The sequence below is a fragment of the Chelonia mydas genome, chromosome 3 (genome assembly GCF_015237465.2).
Source record: "Chelonia mydas isolate rCheMyd1 chromosome 3, rCheMyd1.pri.v2, whole genome shotgun sequence".
Lineage (NCBI taxonomy): Eukaryota > Metazoa > Chordata > Testudines > Cheloniidae > Chelonia > Chelonia mydas.
Genome location: NC_057851.1, coordinates 201,183,846 through 201,201,790, shown reverse-complemented (window position 1 = coordinate 201,201,790; position 17,945 = coordinate 201,183,846). Strand labels below are relative to the sequence as shown.

Genomic DNA, 17,945 nt, shown 5'->3' with positions numbered 1-17,945 from the left:
TCTGCGAGTGACCATCAGGTGCCTATCTACTGTAGTGTGGCTTCATGTCCTGAGGGATGGGGTGAGGGCCATTCAAACGGACCTGGCAAGTGGCACATATACCAGAGCCTTGTATCCTTCCTCCCCGCTCAGTGGTTCATACCTTTGGGGCTCCAACTGCCTGCGAATGAGCCTCATGCAGCTGATCCAAGGCAACGTTAAAATCCTCCGCGAGAACAGGGAACCCAGCAGCACAAAAATCTCTTTCCTCGTCCTCACTCAGCCCCCCTGGGAAACTGGCCACAGAGAAGGAGAAAAGTCTAAGTCTGTTCTCTTCACACGCTCAATTCACCGCCAACAGCACATCTCTCCCTGAGCAGTCCCCACCACCCCTGCCCCTTTCTGCTAGCCCCTGCACGGTCCCCACTGCCCCAGACCTGGCACTGTCCCTGCCTCACTCCTGCTAGTCACTGCATCTCCCTCACTGTGCTGTCTCAACCATGGCCATAATCACTGCACATAGTCACTGCATCTCCCTCGCTGCACTTTGTCCCCACCGCCATGTAGTCTTTGCCATGTCTCCACCATGGGTTTGTCTTGATCACAGCCACATTCACTGCACGTGCTCCCACCTCCCAGAGAAAAAAGGATGAAATACTGTATCTTTCCACCAGCGGAAATGGAGCTTTTCATTCCCAGTAATTAATGTTCTGGATACAAGCAGGCACTCTGCAAGTCCACGGATGATCACTCACAGGCCCATCTACTTACCTTGAGGTTAAGATCCTGGTGCAAGCTGCCTGGCCACCTTGGGCCAGCAAAGCACAGAAATCTCCCAGCACAAACCCCTGTGAACATAGAAACAAAACCCGTGTCCAATGGTGAAGAGCATCCGTGCCACTGGGCACACCGGAACCAAGCGCAGCCTCCTTCTCAGACAAGGAGGGTAGAGGTACCTGCACAGATGTGTTGTGTGCAACTGGGTGCTTAGCCTGACCTAGGTAATCACCCCATTTCCTCACACCAATCACACCTAACAAGCCAGCTGAGCACACATCTTTAGTGCCCGCAAAGGCAAGTGTTGGTGCACAATTCTGCAAGCACCTCTGCACCACGGCCTACAAACATCCCCCTCTGAAAGTTTGCCCCAGATTTAATATAAAAAACCCAAACGACTGCAACACTGAAGCTGCATTGTTAAAAACCGCTGACATGAATGACATGCCAAGGACATTCAGGCTCCAGGAGCAACACAGACCCAGCCATGCTGCACAGCCTGCATGCTACACGGACAGACTGTCCCACGATGCAGCACCCCGACCCACAAGCCAGTGCACGGGGTGGGGCCTGCCTCCTCCCCAGCTGTCCTCACCCCTGTGTGGGCGATCTGCCTGCCTGCCGGGAGGAGAAGGGCAGCTCCTGCCCAGGCCCCATGACATGTGGGGAGACCTCCCCCGCAGAGGCTACTCTATCAAGGCTTCCTGAGGACCATCACCTATGTCCATTTTCAAGGCTCAAGCTGCCGTCATTTCTGCAGCGTAGTAACTGAAGGACTAGTCAGAGGGGCTCAGAACAGCCTCCTTTGCCTAGTCACACGACAGGGCCACCCCCCTCCCCGGGCCACAGGCAGGCTGCACTCACCGCACTTCTCCGCGCTAGTTTGGCCAAGCTCACTTCCTTGCCCAACGGAAGGCTGGCAGTGAGCGTGCTCAGAATGGCCTTCCGCTGCTCTTCCGACGGGGCTTGGACTGTCACCTCGTGGAGGAAAGCTGTCTGCACGTCAGCCAGGACGTCCTGAGGCCTGCATGTGGTGGCAACCACCAGGACTGGGTAACCGCTGAGACACAAACACACCAGAGAAACAAGAGCTGTCAGGCACACATCAGAGAACCTGCAAACAACATCCATGGCGGCCACACGGCCACCATCCCCACACAAAACTCCTCTGCCACGCACTGGCATGTTTGCATGTCAGCACAATCGGCTGCAAGAGGTGCTGGGCAGAGCTGCAGTTCTGAGAGCAGCTTGGGAGACTATCCCTACTCCACTGCCCTGTTCAACCCTACACCACTCTGCCCCCAGGCGCCTGCAAGCTCGCCCCACAAGCCACAGGGACCCCCACCAGTGACATCACATCTTCCCTCCCCATGTCTCCCAGCCCTCTGTTCTTGTGTCATCCCCACAGCTCCTGTTACCTGCTGTCAATCTCATAAGTATTCCATTGCTCCTACTTTCCATGATATCCTGCAGCTCTGCCTCACCCCAGATATGCTATATCTGCTTTAATGTCTCATCGGAGCCAACCCAGGGAACTAAAACAAGAATCCTCTCGGCCCCAGAGGCCAAATCTTCTAATTCCCCACACATCAGGGCTGCTCTGCTAGCAAACCACGGAGGCTTTTTGAAATAAACTGAGCAAGCCTGGAAAATTACTCCGAAGCCCAATGGGATGCTCTGGAAGCTAATGCCTAGACACTACAGTGATTGTTGCCCTAGGGATTCCCGAGACAGAGAGGGGAAGGGCCTCAGGTGCAAGCTGGCAGTGTCCAGGGAGGGTCCATACCTAGATCCAGCATCTCGGTCCAGGAGGAGTTGCCTTAGTGTAGCAGTGACTCTGGAGTCCTCTCCCAGCCCGTCCCGGTCTCGTCCCAACAGCTCGATGTCCTTCAGCAGGAGCACACATGGCCGGAAGAGCTCAGCTCGTGCAAAGGCAGATTGCAGCTTCATCTCTGTAGCTCCACTCGTGTCTCCACACAAACTAACGCAATCCACCTGCAGAAACCAACCAAGAACACAGAGACTTTAGGGGTTGCTCTGCTGAGACGAGGGGGGCAGACCCTGCAGAGAGGAACAAAGGGGCAAACACGAGTTCTCCATACGAAATTCACAGTGAGGCGCTGACAGAGCTGGATGCTCGCAGGGTAAGCCCAGGGCCAGCACCAGAGAGAAGGGGCAGCAGCTGGGACACAGAGCGGCCACTGAGGCCAAGGCAGAAGGTGTGCGGGTGGGAGAGCTGTGGGGGAGGCCCAGGAGGGTGGAGAAACATGGCAGCTGGGAGAGGCAGTAAGAAGAGCAAAGGGAAAGGCACCCGGAGCCATTTGGCCAACACGCCCACAACCAGTCTGGGGAAAGGAGAAGGAGCAGGCAGAAAAGACAAGAGGTGTACAGAGGCCCAGCCACTGACCCAGCGGCAAACCCTGAAAGGAGCCGCCAGGGAGGGAGAGGAAACCAGTGACCTCAGTGCGGGACTCTAAGGTCTGAGACCTTTTTCCGCAGTAAGCAGTAGCAGCCAGATTAGGGCAGAAGCAGTCATGAGCTAAGAAACAGAGTCACATCCTCACGTTCCCTCTAAATTGCATCAAAACAGTGTCATATCGGGCGGCTACAAAGGGTCCTGTACTAACTGCACCCACCAACACCAGATAAAGGAACCGGGGCTTAAGATGGTTAAAGAAAACTTCGTTTGACAGCATTCTGCCTGGCAAGGAACCACTTATCAACCCCTGTGATTGTGAAATCTCTACGTCTCTTGTTTGGCCTTTACGGTCCCCACGTCTCTATGGTTTAGCTGTAGGGTCTGTTTCTGTCTGTTGTGTAACTAATTCTACAAGATTTAAATCAACTAAGATGATGGGATGTGATTGGTTGAAGAATGGTTTCATAATGGGCTAGGACTGGTGAAAAATACTGTACTTTAGTTTACAATGGCTGGTGACAGTAGAGTTAAGCGGGACCCAAATTTAACGATATGAACTGGTGTCCAAAGGGAAGTTCTTTGGAACCAACTCCAGGACACAGCCCAAGATCAGAGCTGCCAGACCTTAACACCCTGCCAATCACACAGTGCAGAAACTGGAGCCCAGGACGACCTGATCCTGACTGGCCACCAGGAAAGGTTCATCTGCCTTATTGGGAGTGGTGCATATTGTACGCTTAGCATGTGTATTCTGTCTGGTAACTGTTAACAGAGGTTAAGGATATTACTGTGTAAGGCTCGTTCACTGGTAAAAGGCCCTGCAAACTCGCAGAAGATTACGCCCTGAGCCCTAAGAACTGGGTGAGAGTGGCCCTGAGCCTTAGGAACTAGGAAAGGGTAGGGGTGCCTAAATTAACCAGGTTATGCCTTGAGCCCACAGAAGGGTAAAGGTGGAGTGCCCTAGAGTGTGCAGGTAACAGCTCCACAGTGGGAAATGCAGCTTGAAGGTGCCAAGAGAAAGGGTGCGCAAGAAGGACCCAGCATGCCCTGAAGAATACTGGAAATTTCCACTAACTATTCACATCGGAAAAAACAGTATAAGTGAAGGATATTCAACAGATCTCCTGGGACCTGGGAAAAAGCTGAAGATGGAGGCTGATTCAGGCGATCCTCTCAGACCTCGTTCTCCATTCGTGAGTGGAGCCCAGCTGCTCGTGTTGGGAGCAGGGGGTTCAATTCATGCAGCATAGAAGAAACTCAACAGATCAGGCAGTCTCCACTTACAGAGATTGGGTTATGCAAGTCTGGGTTCAGCGCTAACAGGCTGCAGTTCTGAGCTGGGCAGGCTCCGGGTAGGGACGGGGGAGCCTCCATTTAACGCAAGTTACCTGGGACGTACTTCCCATTTAAAGAGAAAATGGAGCCGTTCTGCAAGAGAAGAGGCGGACTAGGGATGTGTGTGGCGGGGTACGACACAGAAATGCACTACAGACCGTGGAGCAGAAATTATTATTGCTAAATTACAGTGATTATGGGCAAGTGGGCGTAACTGAATCCCACTGGGATGACTCAGAACTGGAGTGTCAGTGTAAAGGGGTGCATTCTCTCTAGGAGAGAGAAGGGAGGAAGCGGGGGGGTAACTAAGCCAGCTTTGTACAATGGGGCAGTGAAGGAGGTGCTGGTGAAACCCTGGGTGACAAGGAGAGAGATCAAACCCTCCCTGCACCAGCTGTCTTTGAACGTGGAGTACTCCCACAACCTGACAGGGACAGGGAGAGCACAAATCTAGGCCTAATCACATTGCCTGGGTAGTGCCAGGAGGCACCTGAGTCCCACCACTACATTCTACAGTTTCTGGACCGAGAGCTCTGAAGCACTGTGCACCAGACTCTGGGTCTAGGACATTTCAATCTGCTTTGCCAGAGAAACTGCAGAACCCTAGCGCAGGTTGCTTCGTCTGTGCACGCGGGGTGTGTGTCCTGTTATCTCCCTCCCAGCCTTTCCACCGGCACTGCTTCCAAGGACAGGCCTCTGCCTGCACTTCTCCCAGAGAACTGCACAAGACACCCTGCTTTAGACTGGATCACCAGACTACACCAACCCGTTTCACCATGGTTACAGGGCGGGCTGTGCCTCGGGCCCTTCACTGTGAAAAACAGCATTTTCTTATGCATAGTAAAGTTTCAAAGCTGTATGAAGTCAATGTTCAGTTGTAAACTCTTAAAAGAACCAGAACGTTTTGTTCAGTTACAAACATTTCAGAGTTACACACAACCTTCATTCCTGAGGCATTCGTAACTCTGAGGTTCTACTGTTCTATGAAAATATACCGAGTAAGGTCTTCCATGAAAGCTTGCAATGTTTTGAACTTGATGGTCATTACAAGATACATATAAGGACTGGGGTTATGAATGTATGTGTTTGTGTATATAGAAAACTGCACTCAAATTGCAGAACGACTTTAGCATCACCTCACAACAGGGCGGTGAAGCAGACAGCAGGGGGGGCTACCACCCCAACCAGGGGAGACTGGCTATGAGCAAGGAGCCATTGTGCATGCCAGGAAAAAATGAGGAACCATCAAAACAATGGGAACAGCTTGAAACTGAAAAGAAAAACCCCAGTCTTCGAAAACTAAGGAAGGAGAGAGTTTTCCCTGCTTTGACTATCTACAGTAACTGAAAAAAAAAATTGTAACTCCATTTAAAATGGAAGGCGTTTGAACTTAAGTTTATCCAGAAGTAGTGGATGGTCTCGAGGCAGAGAGAGAAGAGAGAGCGAGATTAATAAAATGTTCAGGCACCTAGAGTTTGGAACAGGAGCTTTTACCAACACAAAATAAAACACAAATTTTGGTGACATACCAAACTCAGCTAAATTATAATGGAAACTTTGTTGCAATCTCAGTTCCGGAGACGAAGTGGGGCGAGGGTGATGGGCACACATCCATGGAGTGGGGGGTAGGGCACGAAGGAAACCAGCTGCGCAGGAAATAGAGAGAAGGGAGATAAAGTGGGGTGGAGTTGCTAGAACCAAGGGCAGAGGAGACAGCCTTTGGGGGAGAGAAAGTAGCTCTTTGGTGTTATTTCACTTGCTTATTCGTAGTTCAACACCTGTGTTGGAGAAAACTCCTGGAATTCTCTACACATGGTAAGTCCCCCAACCAAGTGATCCCCAACATGCAACTCAACTAAAGGAATTACCTTGAACAAGTGGAGATTGAGGCAGCTACATACAGCTCTGACTGCCGTCAGTTTCCCCCCACCACTGGGTCCCGCCAGTAGAATGCTGCCTGTTCCACGTAGCGCGGTCCCCCTGGAACACAAAGGTAGCTATCCTCGTCACCATGGAGCGCGTGGGCCCCCACTTGCTCACTGGCATCTTAATACCACTGCAGTGAGACTCCAGCACCAGAGAGATTCTGTGCCAAGCCCCAGCACCTCTGCAAGCAAAGACCCCTCAGAAATCATGGGATCCAAACACCTGCAGCTCTTGCCAAAGACAACCAGTGTCCTGGGTAACGCCGGAGAGCAAAAACCAACCCACAACGCAAAACAGCCCCATGCTAAGCAGCCCTTCCTCATAGCAGATGGAACCCCCCAGTACAAGGGGGCTGTATCAGTGTGACCTTACCTACTGTTCAGATGAGGCCGGAGAGCATCACAGAGCTGCTTCACCACATCAGAGAGCCCGGCAGGAGACAGGCTGCTCCAAAACCCATGGCCACCACGGCTTGGGGAAGATGGCACAGCGCTGTTTGTTGAACCCATCTGCAAGGCAGGAAATAACTCTTTCCAACCATACCTCAGAAGGGACGTCTTCTCAGGTCACCCTGCATCCCCTAAAGCAGTGGTTCTCACATTTCATTGCACTGTGACCCTCTTCTGACAACAAAAATTGCTACCCGACCCCAGGAGCGGGGACTGAAGCCTTAGCCTGCCAAAGCCCCACCGCCCCAGATGGGGGGGGGGCCCAGAGCCGAACCCCATGGGCTTCAGGGGCTCGGGCTTCGGCTTCAGTCCTGGGCCCCAGCAAGTCTAACGCCAGCCCTGGCGACCCCATTAAAACAGGGTCCCAACCCACAGTTTGAGAACAGCTTCCCTAAAGCACCTATCTTGGGTGTACAGCCATGAACCTCTTCCATACCAATTCAGTGTTCCTATGTCATAGAATCATAGAATATCAGAGCTGGAGGGGACCTCAGGAGGTCATCTAGTCCAACCCCCTGCTCAAAGCAGGATCAATCCCCAATTTTTGCCCCAGATCCCTAAATGGCCCTCTCAAGGATTGAACTCACAACCCTGGGTTTAGCAGGACAATGCTCAAACCACTGAGCTATCCCTCCCCCTCCATCCTGGCCACGCGATCTTAGCCTCACACGTCTCCTATACACCCTCTTCGGCCTCCCGCTGACACCTTACCAGATACAGAGACGTGTTCTGGATGTCAGCCAGGTACCCCACAGACTGCTCTCCTTCCACCACTCCTACAATCGTCTTCACCTTGAAGTACAGCTCCGGCCAGCTACAGGAAGAGAAGCAGCCTGAATCCCAGCAGCCGAGGCCTCAGAAGCAAGTTGAGCTTTTCCTCACCAGGAGCCAATTGGGGCCTCGAGGCCCCCTGGTTACACACATAATAAACCAGAACAGGAGGGGGCACGATGAGACTGTGTCCCCTCCCCTCCCGGCTGGCAGAGAGTGGGAAAGTATCTGTCCGTAAGTGTTTTGTATTATTTTGAGCCTTTTGCACATTCTGTTGCTTAATAATCCCGCTGTCAACATGGGGTTAGGTTGGTATAACTACATTTCTCCGGGGTGTGGCTATTTCACACCCCTGAGTGACGCAGTTATACTGATATAGGTGTGCAGTGTAGACCAGACCTGAGAAACAACTCTGCTCCGAGAATATGTATCTTTTGCATAAAAAAACCCCAAAGACTTGTTTTGTTTTGTCCACATTTTTAAAAAAATGTCTTTCGGCTGGCCTGAAAAGCACTCCACCGCACACACACAAACTATCAACTATAACTGTAGTCAGAACCACCTTCTCTGCACAGAACTGTGTACATGCTAAGGCAATGAAGACTGTGGTAACCCATGCACTCTCGACAGAGAGTGTGATGAACAAGATGATAATGATGCTGTCACCAACACTATGACATTTCAATGATATCTGTACACATTTATTACCAGATTTTGTTTTACCTGTTAGATAGTTGTGATGCTTTGAAGTCAAAAAGAAATCCACTTTTATGTCTTGAAATAATATACAGAGTCACTAAACTAACACAAACTAATGCAAATATTTCCAAATGGTCATTTTAATGTTTTGATGATGGCATTGTTTATCCCTGTTTCTATGGTAACAGAACCATTTGAGCGCTTCACATCAGACTTCATCTTAAAGTAGACACAATAATGCTTTCAAATGTGGTATAATGTGCATATGCTAGAGAGGATACATTTAGTCAAACAAATTGGTATCTGCCACTCAGCTATATAAATTAAACCCCCTAAAAGGCCCTCTTACACCAGAATAAGAATGTTCACATGGGGAAATATACCAGTATAACTCCAGAGGTTTAAATTCACACCTTAGTTTATACCATTATAACATTCCCACTTAGACAAGGCCAAACATCTACTTTAATCTGCTTTTCTGTCATTGAACAGCTGCAGAGCACTCCTCCCTCTCCTTTACTTCTCTCCCTCTTGCCTTCTCTTTTCCCCACCAGTTTCTCTCTGAGGGCTGCTTTGCTGAATTGATGTGTAACTGCATACCCACCTAAAATCCAATACAAACATTTAATCCAAAAAAACCCCAAGCCCCACAACAGACCAACTCTGAGCTCCAGGGACGGATCAGAAAAGACTATAACCTGGCTTCAACTGGGCCAGAAGGGAAAAGTAGCTCTTTTAACAGCTGCCTGAAAAAGCATAGGATGATCACTGCATACCTAAGAAATTTCTCTGAATTTCCTTCCAAGAACTCAGGATGTCCAGCTGTTGGAATACACAGGATATCACCCTCCTGGACCAACCTGCAACAAAGCAATAGTCATGGTGAATGATCCACTCTCTTAGGTTGTACAGTCATCCACATCCTCAGAATATTAAACCAGTGAGAAACAGTAAATCAATCCATCAGCAGTGCTACCTTTACCTCAGCAAGAGGGGGGAAAGCCATTCAAACCCCTCAAGTGCGTCTCTGTGCTCTAAAAGCTCAGACAACTGGTTTAAAATGCCAGATTTTGCACTCCCAGGTTCCTGAGTGGACAGCAAATGGCCAGACACATCTGGACTCCTGTACGGGGAATGCAGCTTTACCATGTTTGAAGAATTTGGTGTGGAAATAGAGATATTGTTGGTATTTTAAGAACAGGTTAGACAAACATACGTCCGGGATGATCTACATAAACTTAATCCTGCCTCAGAGCAGAGGGCTGGACGAGATGACCTCCTGAAGTCTCTTTCAGCCTGACATTTCTATGATTCTATTTTTTTTTTTTAATTCAGCATCATAGGGGTGCATAGCACCTTACAGATAAAGTGAGAGCTCCTGCCCTCATGAACTTACAGTCTAATGTAGACATCCTATAACAGGGCATGATGACAAAGTTAGGGATTGGGGGGAGGGAAGTGTTACGTAAGAGAAAGAGCATGAGACATCATGAGAGCTAGTGAACAGAGCAGCAAACAGGGAAGTGTTATGAGGGAGTTCTCCAGATACAGAGAGAGACTACTGGGACCTGTGCTGTTCAACATATTCATAAATGATCTGGAAAAGGGAGTGAATAGTGAGGTGTCAAAATCTGCAGATGATACAAATTACTAAAGATAGTTAAGTCCAAAGCTGGCTGTGAAGAGTTACAAAGGGGTCTCACTAAACTGGGTGACTGGGCAACAAAATAGCAGATGAAATTCAATGCTGATAAGTGCAAAGTAATGCACATCCGAAATCACAATCCCAACTATACATACAAAATGATGGGTCTAAATTAGCTGTTCCCACTCAAGAAAGAGATCTTGGCATCATTGTGGATAGCTCTCTGAAAACATCCACTCAATGTGCAGCAGCCATCAAAAACACTAACAACGTTAGACGGCAATAACAGATAACTAATAAAACAGAAAATATCATAATGCCACTATACAAACCCATGGTACATCCATATCTTGAATACTGCATGCAGTGCTGGTTGCCGCATCTCATAAAAGATATATTAGAATTGGAAAAGATTCAGAGAAGGGCCACAAAACTGATCCAGGGTATAGAACAGCGTCCATATGAGGAGAGATTACAGAGGCTGGGACTGTTCAGTCTTAGAAAAGGGACAGCTAAGGGGGGATATGTTAGAGGTTTATAAAATCATGAATGGGGAAGAGAACGTGAAAAGAGAAGCATTATTTACCCTTTTGCATAACACAAGAACCAGAGATCATGTGATGAAATTAACAGGCAGCACGTTTAAAATAAACATAAGGAAGTACTTGTTCATATAATGCACAGTCAGCTTGTGGAACTTGTTGCCATAGGATGCTGTGAAGGTCAAAAGTATAACCAGGTTCAAAAAAGAATTCATGGAGGATATGTCCATCAACGGCTATTAGTTAAAATGATCAGGGACATAACCCCATGGTCTGGGTATCCCTAAATCTCTGACTGGACAAGAAGGGATGAATCACTCTATAATTGCCCTGTTCTACTCATTGCATCCAAAGCACCTGGCACTGGCCACATCCAGAAGACAGGATACTGGGCCGTTCTGATAACAAACACTGTTACTCATCAGATTTTTTTTAAATTAAGTTTAATAATGGTTTTATAAACAGTGCCCAGAATGAAGATGTTTGGAAACGGCCAGCAATGGAAGTTTCTACCTTCAGTGGACATGGAGAACAATCGATAACAGCCCTTAGCATATTTGAAGACTGTTATCAGGTTCCCATTCAGTCTTCTTTTCTCAAGACCAGACGTGCCCAATTTTTTTTTTGACCTTTCCTCCTATCATTTTTGTTGCTCTTCTCTGGACTCTCTCCAGTAGGTTCACATCTTTCCTAAAGGGTGGCGCCCAGAACTGGACACAGGACTCCAGCTGCGGCCTCACCAGTGCCCAGCAGAGCGGGACAATGACCTCCCATGTGTTATAGACAACACTCCAGGCGAAGGGAGTACTGAGGAATGATCTGGAGGAGGAGACTGAGGAAGCTTAGCACAAGGTCAGGGGATATCCCAGGGGGAGGAGGTAGGGTGGATCCATAGTGCAAAACAGTTCTCAGTACGTGCCCTAAGCTATTTTGCTGAGTTAAGCAGGCACCACAGTGGGATGTCCCAAATATCCCGAAGTTAGATTGTGATCATTCTTAGTGAGTATTAATGGGTTTAGTCAACTGTGCTATGGATACTTTGGAGGTGCATTGCTCATTGTGTACTTAACAAGCAGCGATGAAGCATGGCATTGAGATGCTCCCTTCTTCCTAGGGCTATGAAAGGGACAAAAATAACATGTCATCCTTATCAAAAGGCTAACCTGGGAGTTTGGAAGTGTTGGTGGAGAATACTGTCATAGACTCCTCTGGTACTGTAGACTGGTGAGGAGACAATCTCGATGTGCAGTTCCTTCGCAAAGGGTGGTGTGAATAGCAAGGAACGACTTCCTTGTCTCTCTTCCATACCAGAAGCTTCCCCATACCTCTGCAAAGGAAATAATGGCCCTATAGAGCCTTAATGGAGCTGTATCACCACTAGGAAGTTATGACCCACTTGTCCTCAACTTCCAGATAGCAACAACCTACAGAGCAAGCCCTCTTCCCCCAACACACTGCTGAAAACCTGCTCTACCTTCTCCATTGAGAGGGAGGAAGACAACAGCAGCTTCTCCCCAAGGCAGCTGGGCTGGTGCCACTGCAGAGCTCCCGCCAGCTCTGGCTGAAGCATCAACTACACCTGGGGCTTTAGCCACTCTCCACTGTCACTCCCACACCCGCCTTGCCCAGGGCTTCCCCAGCGAGCCAGCCCATTCCTTTCCCACAGAGGTACCTCGTCTTCCTCCACCCTCCCAAACGCTTCTCCATCAACACCATCCCTGGGAGATCTCTGGCCACCAACCCCCTCCCTCGGGCCACCGCCGGCCAGCCGCCTCCACCTCGCAGCCCCCACCCAACATGCGGGCGGAGGCCTCTCCCCCACCTCGCTGGCCGCCGGGGGATCCCCCCGGCCCCCCATCTCCGCCAAGCCCCGGAGGGCGAGGCCCAGCGCGGTACCTGGATGAGCAGGTGGCTCCCGCCCAGCGGGTCGCAGGCCAGGTTGAAGGCCAGCGCGGCCGGGAGGACGGCCGTGCCCTCCGGGGGCTGCCGGGGCTCCTGCGGGAAGTCCCAGCGGGGATGCAGGGCCAGCACGGCCGCCAGGTGCGCCCCGCCGGGCCCGGCCTCGCCCTCCCGCCGCAGCCGCACCCACTCGCCCTGGAAGAGGCCGAGGCCGCGCAGGCAGCGCCGGGTCACCCACAGCGCCGCGCCCGCCCCGGCCCCGGCCCCGTCCCCGGCCGCTAGCCCCCAGGGCGCCGGGTCCCCGCGCAGCGCCCGCAGCCGGGCCGGGGCCCCCGCCCCCCGCGCGAACCGGGACACCAGCGGCGGCGCCGGCCCCGGCCCCGGCCCCGGCCCCGGGGCCCCGCGCTCCGGCCGCAGCTCGGTCAGCGCCAGCCGCGTCCCCGCGCCCAGCAGCCCCTGCAGCGCCGGCCGCGCCTCCAGCACCAGCGGCCCCGCGCCCGGCAGCGCCTCGCCCCGCCGCGCCAGCCCCGGCCCCCCCGGGCCCCCCGGCCCCGCAGCGCCCAGCAGCGCCCAGCCCAGCGCCGGCGGCCGCCGCACCGGCCACAGCGCCACCCGCCGCCCGGCCGCCAGCCCCAGCCGCCGCCGCCAGCCGCCGCGCAGCCACAGCTCGGCCCCGCGGCCCGGCCCGCCCGCCGCCGCCACCGCCGCGCTCAGCAGCGCCGGCTGGGCCCCGGGCCGGCCCGCGGGCCGCACCGCCAGCACCAGCGCCGGCCCGCCCGCCCCGCGCAGCCGCGCCGCCAGCGGGGCCGGGGCCAGCAGCACCGCCACGCCCGGGGGCAGCTCCGCGGGCAGGGCCTCCAGCGGCCGCACCACCGCCAGCGCCATAGAGCCCGCCCAGAGCGGCCTCTCTACCACAGAGAGCGAGCGCAGAGCGGCCCTTCAGAGCCAGGACCAGGGAGAGCGACCCGTTATCTACCATAGAGAGCGAGCGCAGAGCGGCCCCTCGGCACCACAGAGAGTGAGCACAGAGCGCCCCGCCAGAGCCAGGACCACAGAGGAGGAGCGCAGAGCGGCGCCTCGCACCATAGAGAGCGAGCACAGAGCGGCCCTTCAGAGCCAGGACCATGGCGGGTGAGTGCAGAGCGGGGCACCATAGAGAGCAAACGCAGAGTGCCCCGCCAGACCCGAGACAACGGCGAGCGACCACCGAGCGGCCCCTGTGTACCATAGAGAGGGAGCACAGAACGGCCCCTCTCTACCATAGAGAGCAAGAACAGAGCGCCCTACCAGACCCAGGACAATGGAGAGCGAGCGCAGAGCAATCCGTTATCTACCATAGAGAGCGAGCGCAGAGCGGCCCCTCTCTACCATAGAGAGCAAGAACAGAGCGCCCTACCAGACCCAGGACAATGGAGAGCGAGCGCAGAGCAATCCGTTATCTACCATAGAGAGCGAGCGCAGAGCGGCCCCTCAGAGCCACGACCATGGCGAGCGCAGAGCGGCGCCCCGGCACCATGGAGAGCCAGCGCAGAGCGGCGCATCGGGGCCATAGAGAGCCAGCGCAGAGCGGCCCTCAGAGGCAAGACCATTGAGAGCGAGCGCAGAGCGGCGCCTTGGCACCATAGAGAGCAAACGCAGAGTGCCCCGCCAGACCCAAGATGATGGCGAGCAATCACAGAGCGGCCCTTCTCTACCATAGAGAGCGAGCACAGAGCGCCCTACCATACCCAGGACCATGGAGAGCGAGCACAGAGTGGTGCCTTGACACTGTAGAGAGCGAGCGCAGAGCGCCGCGCCAGAGCCAGGACATGGAGAGCGAGCGCAGAGCGGTGCCCCTGTACCATAGAGAGCGAGCGCAGAGCGCCGCGCCAGAGCCAGGACATGGAGAGCGAGTGCAGAGCGGTGCCTCAGTACCATAGAGAGCGAGCGCAGAGCGCCGCGCCAGAGCCAGGACATGGAGAGCGAGCGCAGAGCGGTGCCTCTGTACCATAGAGAGCGAGCGCAGAGCGCCGCGCCAGAGCCAGGACATGGAGAGCGAGTGCAGAGCGGTGCCTCAGTACCATAGAGAGCGAGCGCAGAGCGCCACTCCAGAGCCGGGACATGGAGAGCGAGCGCAGAGCGGTGCCCCTGTACCATAGAGAGCGAGTGCAGAGCGCCGCTCCAGAGCGGGGACATGGAGAGCGAAAGCAGAGCGGTGCCTCTCTACCATAGAGAGCGAGCGCAGAGCGCCGCTCCAGAGCCGGGACATGGAGAGCGAGCGCAGCCAGAGCCAGGACCATGGAGAGCGCGTCAGAGCGCTGCCTCTGCACCATAGAGAGCGAGCCCAGGGCGGCCTTTCAGAGCCGGGATCACGAAGAGCGAGCACAGAGCAGCGCCTGTCTCCATAGAGAGCGAGTGCAGAGCATGTCATAGAATCATAGAAGGTTAGGGTTGGAAGGGACCTCAGGAGGTCATCTAGTCCAACCCCCTGCTCAAAGCAGGACCAATCCCCAATTTTTGCCCCAGACCCCTAAATGGTCCCCTCAAGGATTGAACTCACAACCCTGGGTTTGGCAGGCCAATGCTCAAACCACTGAGCTATCAGCAGTGTCTGGTCAGGGACCAGGGCCCCATTGTGCTAGGCGCTGCACAGACACTGGACGAAGACACAGGTCCCGTTGCCCTAGGCGCTGCACAGACACAGGGCAAAGACACAGGTCCCATTGCGCTAGGCGCTGCACAGACAGTGGACGAAGACACAGGTCCCATTGCGCTAGGCACTGCACAAACACAGGGCAAAGACACGAGCCCCATTGCGCTAGGCGCTGCACAGACACTGGACGAAGACACAGGTCCCATTGTGCTAGGCGCTGCACAGACACAGGGCAAAGACACAGGTCCCGTTGCGCTAGGCGCTGCACAGACACAGGGCAAAGACACGCGCCCCATTGCCCTAGGCGCTGCACAAACACAGGGGAAAGACACGAGCCCCATTGCGCTAGGCACTGCACAGACACAGGGCAAAGACACGAGCCCCATTGCCCTAGGCGCTGCACAAACACAGGGCAAAGACACGAGCCCCATTGCGCTAGGCACTGCACAGACACAGGGCAAAGACACGCGCCCCATTGCCCTAGGCGCTGCACAAACACAGGGCAAAGACACGAGCCCCATTGCGCTAGGCGCTGCACAGACACAGGGCAAAGACACGAGCCCCATTGCCCTAGGCGCTGCACAAACACAGGGCAAAGACACGAGCCCCATTGCGCTAGGCACTGCACAGACACAGGGCAAAGACACGAGCCCCATTGCCCTAGGCGCTGCACAGACACTGGACGAAGACACAGGTCCCATTGCGCTAGGTGTTGCACAGACACAGAGGGAAGACACAGGTTCCGTTGTGCTGTGTGTGGCCCTAACACGGCAGCCAGACTAGTGGGAATCAGGATGATAGAGGGATGTAATAGAAACATGGGGTGAGTCAGTGGAAGGAAATAGTGAGGCATAAGAAGCAGCTGTCCCAACTCACTAGCAGCCAAGCCGGTGACCCCTTTGTCTGTAGCACCAACTGCAGAAAAGAGTTTGAATGAGGAGGCCTTGTGCAAGTGATGGGGTGCTAAGCTAGGCTTTATAATGGAAGCTAGTTGCTATCATATTTATGCTAAGTGCATGCAGAGAATCTTTCTCCTCTCCCAGCCATCCTTGATAGGTGAGACATACTGGGTCTCTGACTCCTGCAGAGTGAGACCCCATTTTCATGGGTTTCCTTCTCCGCCCTAGCACTCCAACATCCCCAAATCTGTTTACTCATCGTCACTGCCTGCTCTTTCAGATTAAGTAGCTGCTTGGCTTCCCAAGCTGGCCTCAAGCAGATGTGATGCAGCACTGGCCAGTGGCTGCTTGTGTCCAGGGGGAGAGATGGCTGTGGAACCCAAAGCATCTCTTCTTTGTTTTGGAGAAAGTAATCAGAGACTAATATGGTGGGGTCAGCAGTTTGTCTGAAACACCCACCCAATTAGCAAATGTTGGTCCAACTGGGCATTGTTAAGTGGGTTCTGCTGATTCCCTGAGACAGGGGGACTCATTAACCCACAGAGATATAAAGTGGAAGGGTGTGGCTCTGTTAACCCCCCCCCAAATATTTTCCCTCCCTTCTCTTCAGTCAGCCAGCCTCATACTCCCCTTCTCTGCCCCCACATTCCCTCAGCCTCACAGTCTCCCTCTAAACTCATCCCAGACACTTCCATTCTCTCCCTGTTCAATCCATATGACACATGTGAGAAAGACAAGGTGGGTGAGGCAATATCTTTGTGAAAAGTGTTCTCCCATGAGTGATAGGGTGTTTGTGTCTTTTATCACTTTTCAGTGTGAGTTAATTCAAGGGTATACTATCTGAGTGAAACCAGACAATCACTACGCTCACCAATGAACTCACACAGAAAATAGTTCTTTATTATAAAATATTTTAATGAATTGAGCAGTTGTTGTTGTGTCTTTAGTGCTGAACAGCGGCAACACCTGAATTAAAGCATTCCTACAGATCTGCATGATCAGATGCTGTTTTGCCTGCAATGAAGTTTCTTTATGGCCTAGAATTCCTGAATAATTTGCTGCTGCCTGCCTTTCCATAAGGAAACTTATATGGTCAGTAATCCTGACACAACCAACTCATATACCAAACATTCCATGGACATCAGATTCTCTCTCAAGACATTAAGGCCCTGTCTTCACTAAGGAAAAAAGTTAAGTTTTTACTACATGCTAGCTAACACATGGTAATTGACACACGGAAAAATCCTAGAGAATTCAAGCCAGTGGTAGGTTTTGTGGTTTGCTTGTTTTACTAATTATTTAGGAAATGTTAACAGATTTTAAAGTAAACTTTTATTTAGAGAAACATTATACTGTAATATAATCATGAGCTCTCTCTGTTTAACAGGGTGTTACCATGTTACAAAGTGAGCATCTTTACACTTCCCACAACATGTTGTTTCTGGGGATTTTATTAAATCAAGTGAAATCCCTGATTGCACTCATTTAACAAATCAGGCATGTCTATCAGATATTAATATTAAAAAAGATTGGACAGGTGTGTTTTTTGGGGCAGGTGACTGTACGACAGTTGTAGCTTTAACATGTTAGCAAATCAAAATTCCTAGTCTTTACCTCAATCTGCTAACGTGTGTTAAAGCCACAGTTGCCTTGATTTCACTAGGATTGTACTTGTATTAGTTAATACGTGATTTTAAAAAAAACACCTTTCCTTCATGCAGCAGGAGACTACCAGTGCGATCCTACTTGTGATGGACATTGGTGGGCAGCTAAATGGACATATAAAGGTGCCCTCTTACAGCAGTAAAAACAAGTCAAAATGTATCTGATTCAGAATAAAGGTAGGTGAGGTTACCCATCCTGTCTTGGGGGTGCCTGTCAGCTGTGGATGACTATTCTAGGGAAAAAGGTGAGTTTGGAACAAGTGTTGGCAAACGTACATGACAATCCTAGTGTGGATAAGGCCAGCTGTA

The 17,945-nt window shown here is 52.3% G+C and overlaps 2 protein-coding genes across 7 annotated transcripts in view; one reads left to right on the top strand and one right to left on the bottom strand.

Annotated features, from left to right (window-relative positions):
* The window catches only part of PEX6 (peroxisomal biogenesis factor 6), a 28,621-nt gene extending 15,256 nt beyond the window's left edge, over positions 1 to 13,365 (bottom strand). The window contains exons 1-10 of one of the 6 annotated variants that reach the window (XR_005224969.2): positions 12,439 to 13,365; positions 11,706 to 11,869; positions 9,132 to 9,215; positions 7,597 to 7,699; positions 6,809 to 6,945; positions 6,379 to 6,490; positions 2,543 to 2,751; positions 1,621 to 1,816; positions 751 to 827; positions 143 to 275 (exon numbers count right to left, since the gene is read on the bottom strand). Coding sequence is in view for 4 of the 6 variants with exons in the window: in XM_037896303.2 (XP_037752231.1) it covers positions 143 to 275; positions 751 to 827; positions 1,621 to 1,816; positions 2,543 to 2,751; positions 6,379 to 6,490; positions 6,809 to 6,945; positions 7,597 to 7,699; positions 9,132 to 9,215; positions 11,706 to 11,869; positions 12,439 to 13,326 (2,103 nt within the window). In the remaining 2 variants the exon portion in view is untranslated. The remainder of the gene's footprint in view (positions 1 to 142; positions 276 to 750; positions 828 to 1,620; positions 1,817 to 2,542; positions 2,752 to 6,378; positions 6,491 to 6,808; positions 6,946 to 7,596; positions 7,700 to 9,131; positions 9,216 to 11,705; positions 11,870 to 12,438) is intronic. The other 5 variants (XR_005224968.2, XM_037896303.2, XM_037896301.2 and 2 more) reach the window with 5 other exon arrangements.
* Positions 13,366 to 14,102: 737 nt separating this feature from the next.
* On the top strand, positions 14,103 to 17,322 carry LOC119565720 (cell wall adhesin EAP1-like). Its single transcript, XM_037893562.1, has 3 exons — positions 14,103 to 14,351; positions 14,756 to 14,847; positions 15,022 to 17,322. The coding sequence occupies exons 1-3, from the start codon at positions 14,103 to 14,105 to the stop codon at positions 15,854 to 15,856; spliced, it is 1,176 nt and encodes a 391-aa protein (XP_037749490.1). The 3' UTR covers positions 15,857 to 17,322.
* Positions 17,323 to 17,945: the final 623 nt, after the last annotated feature.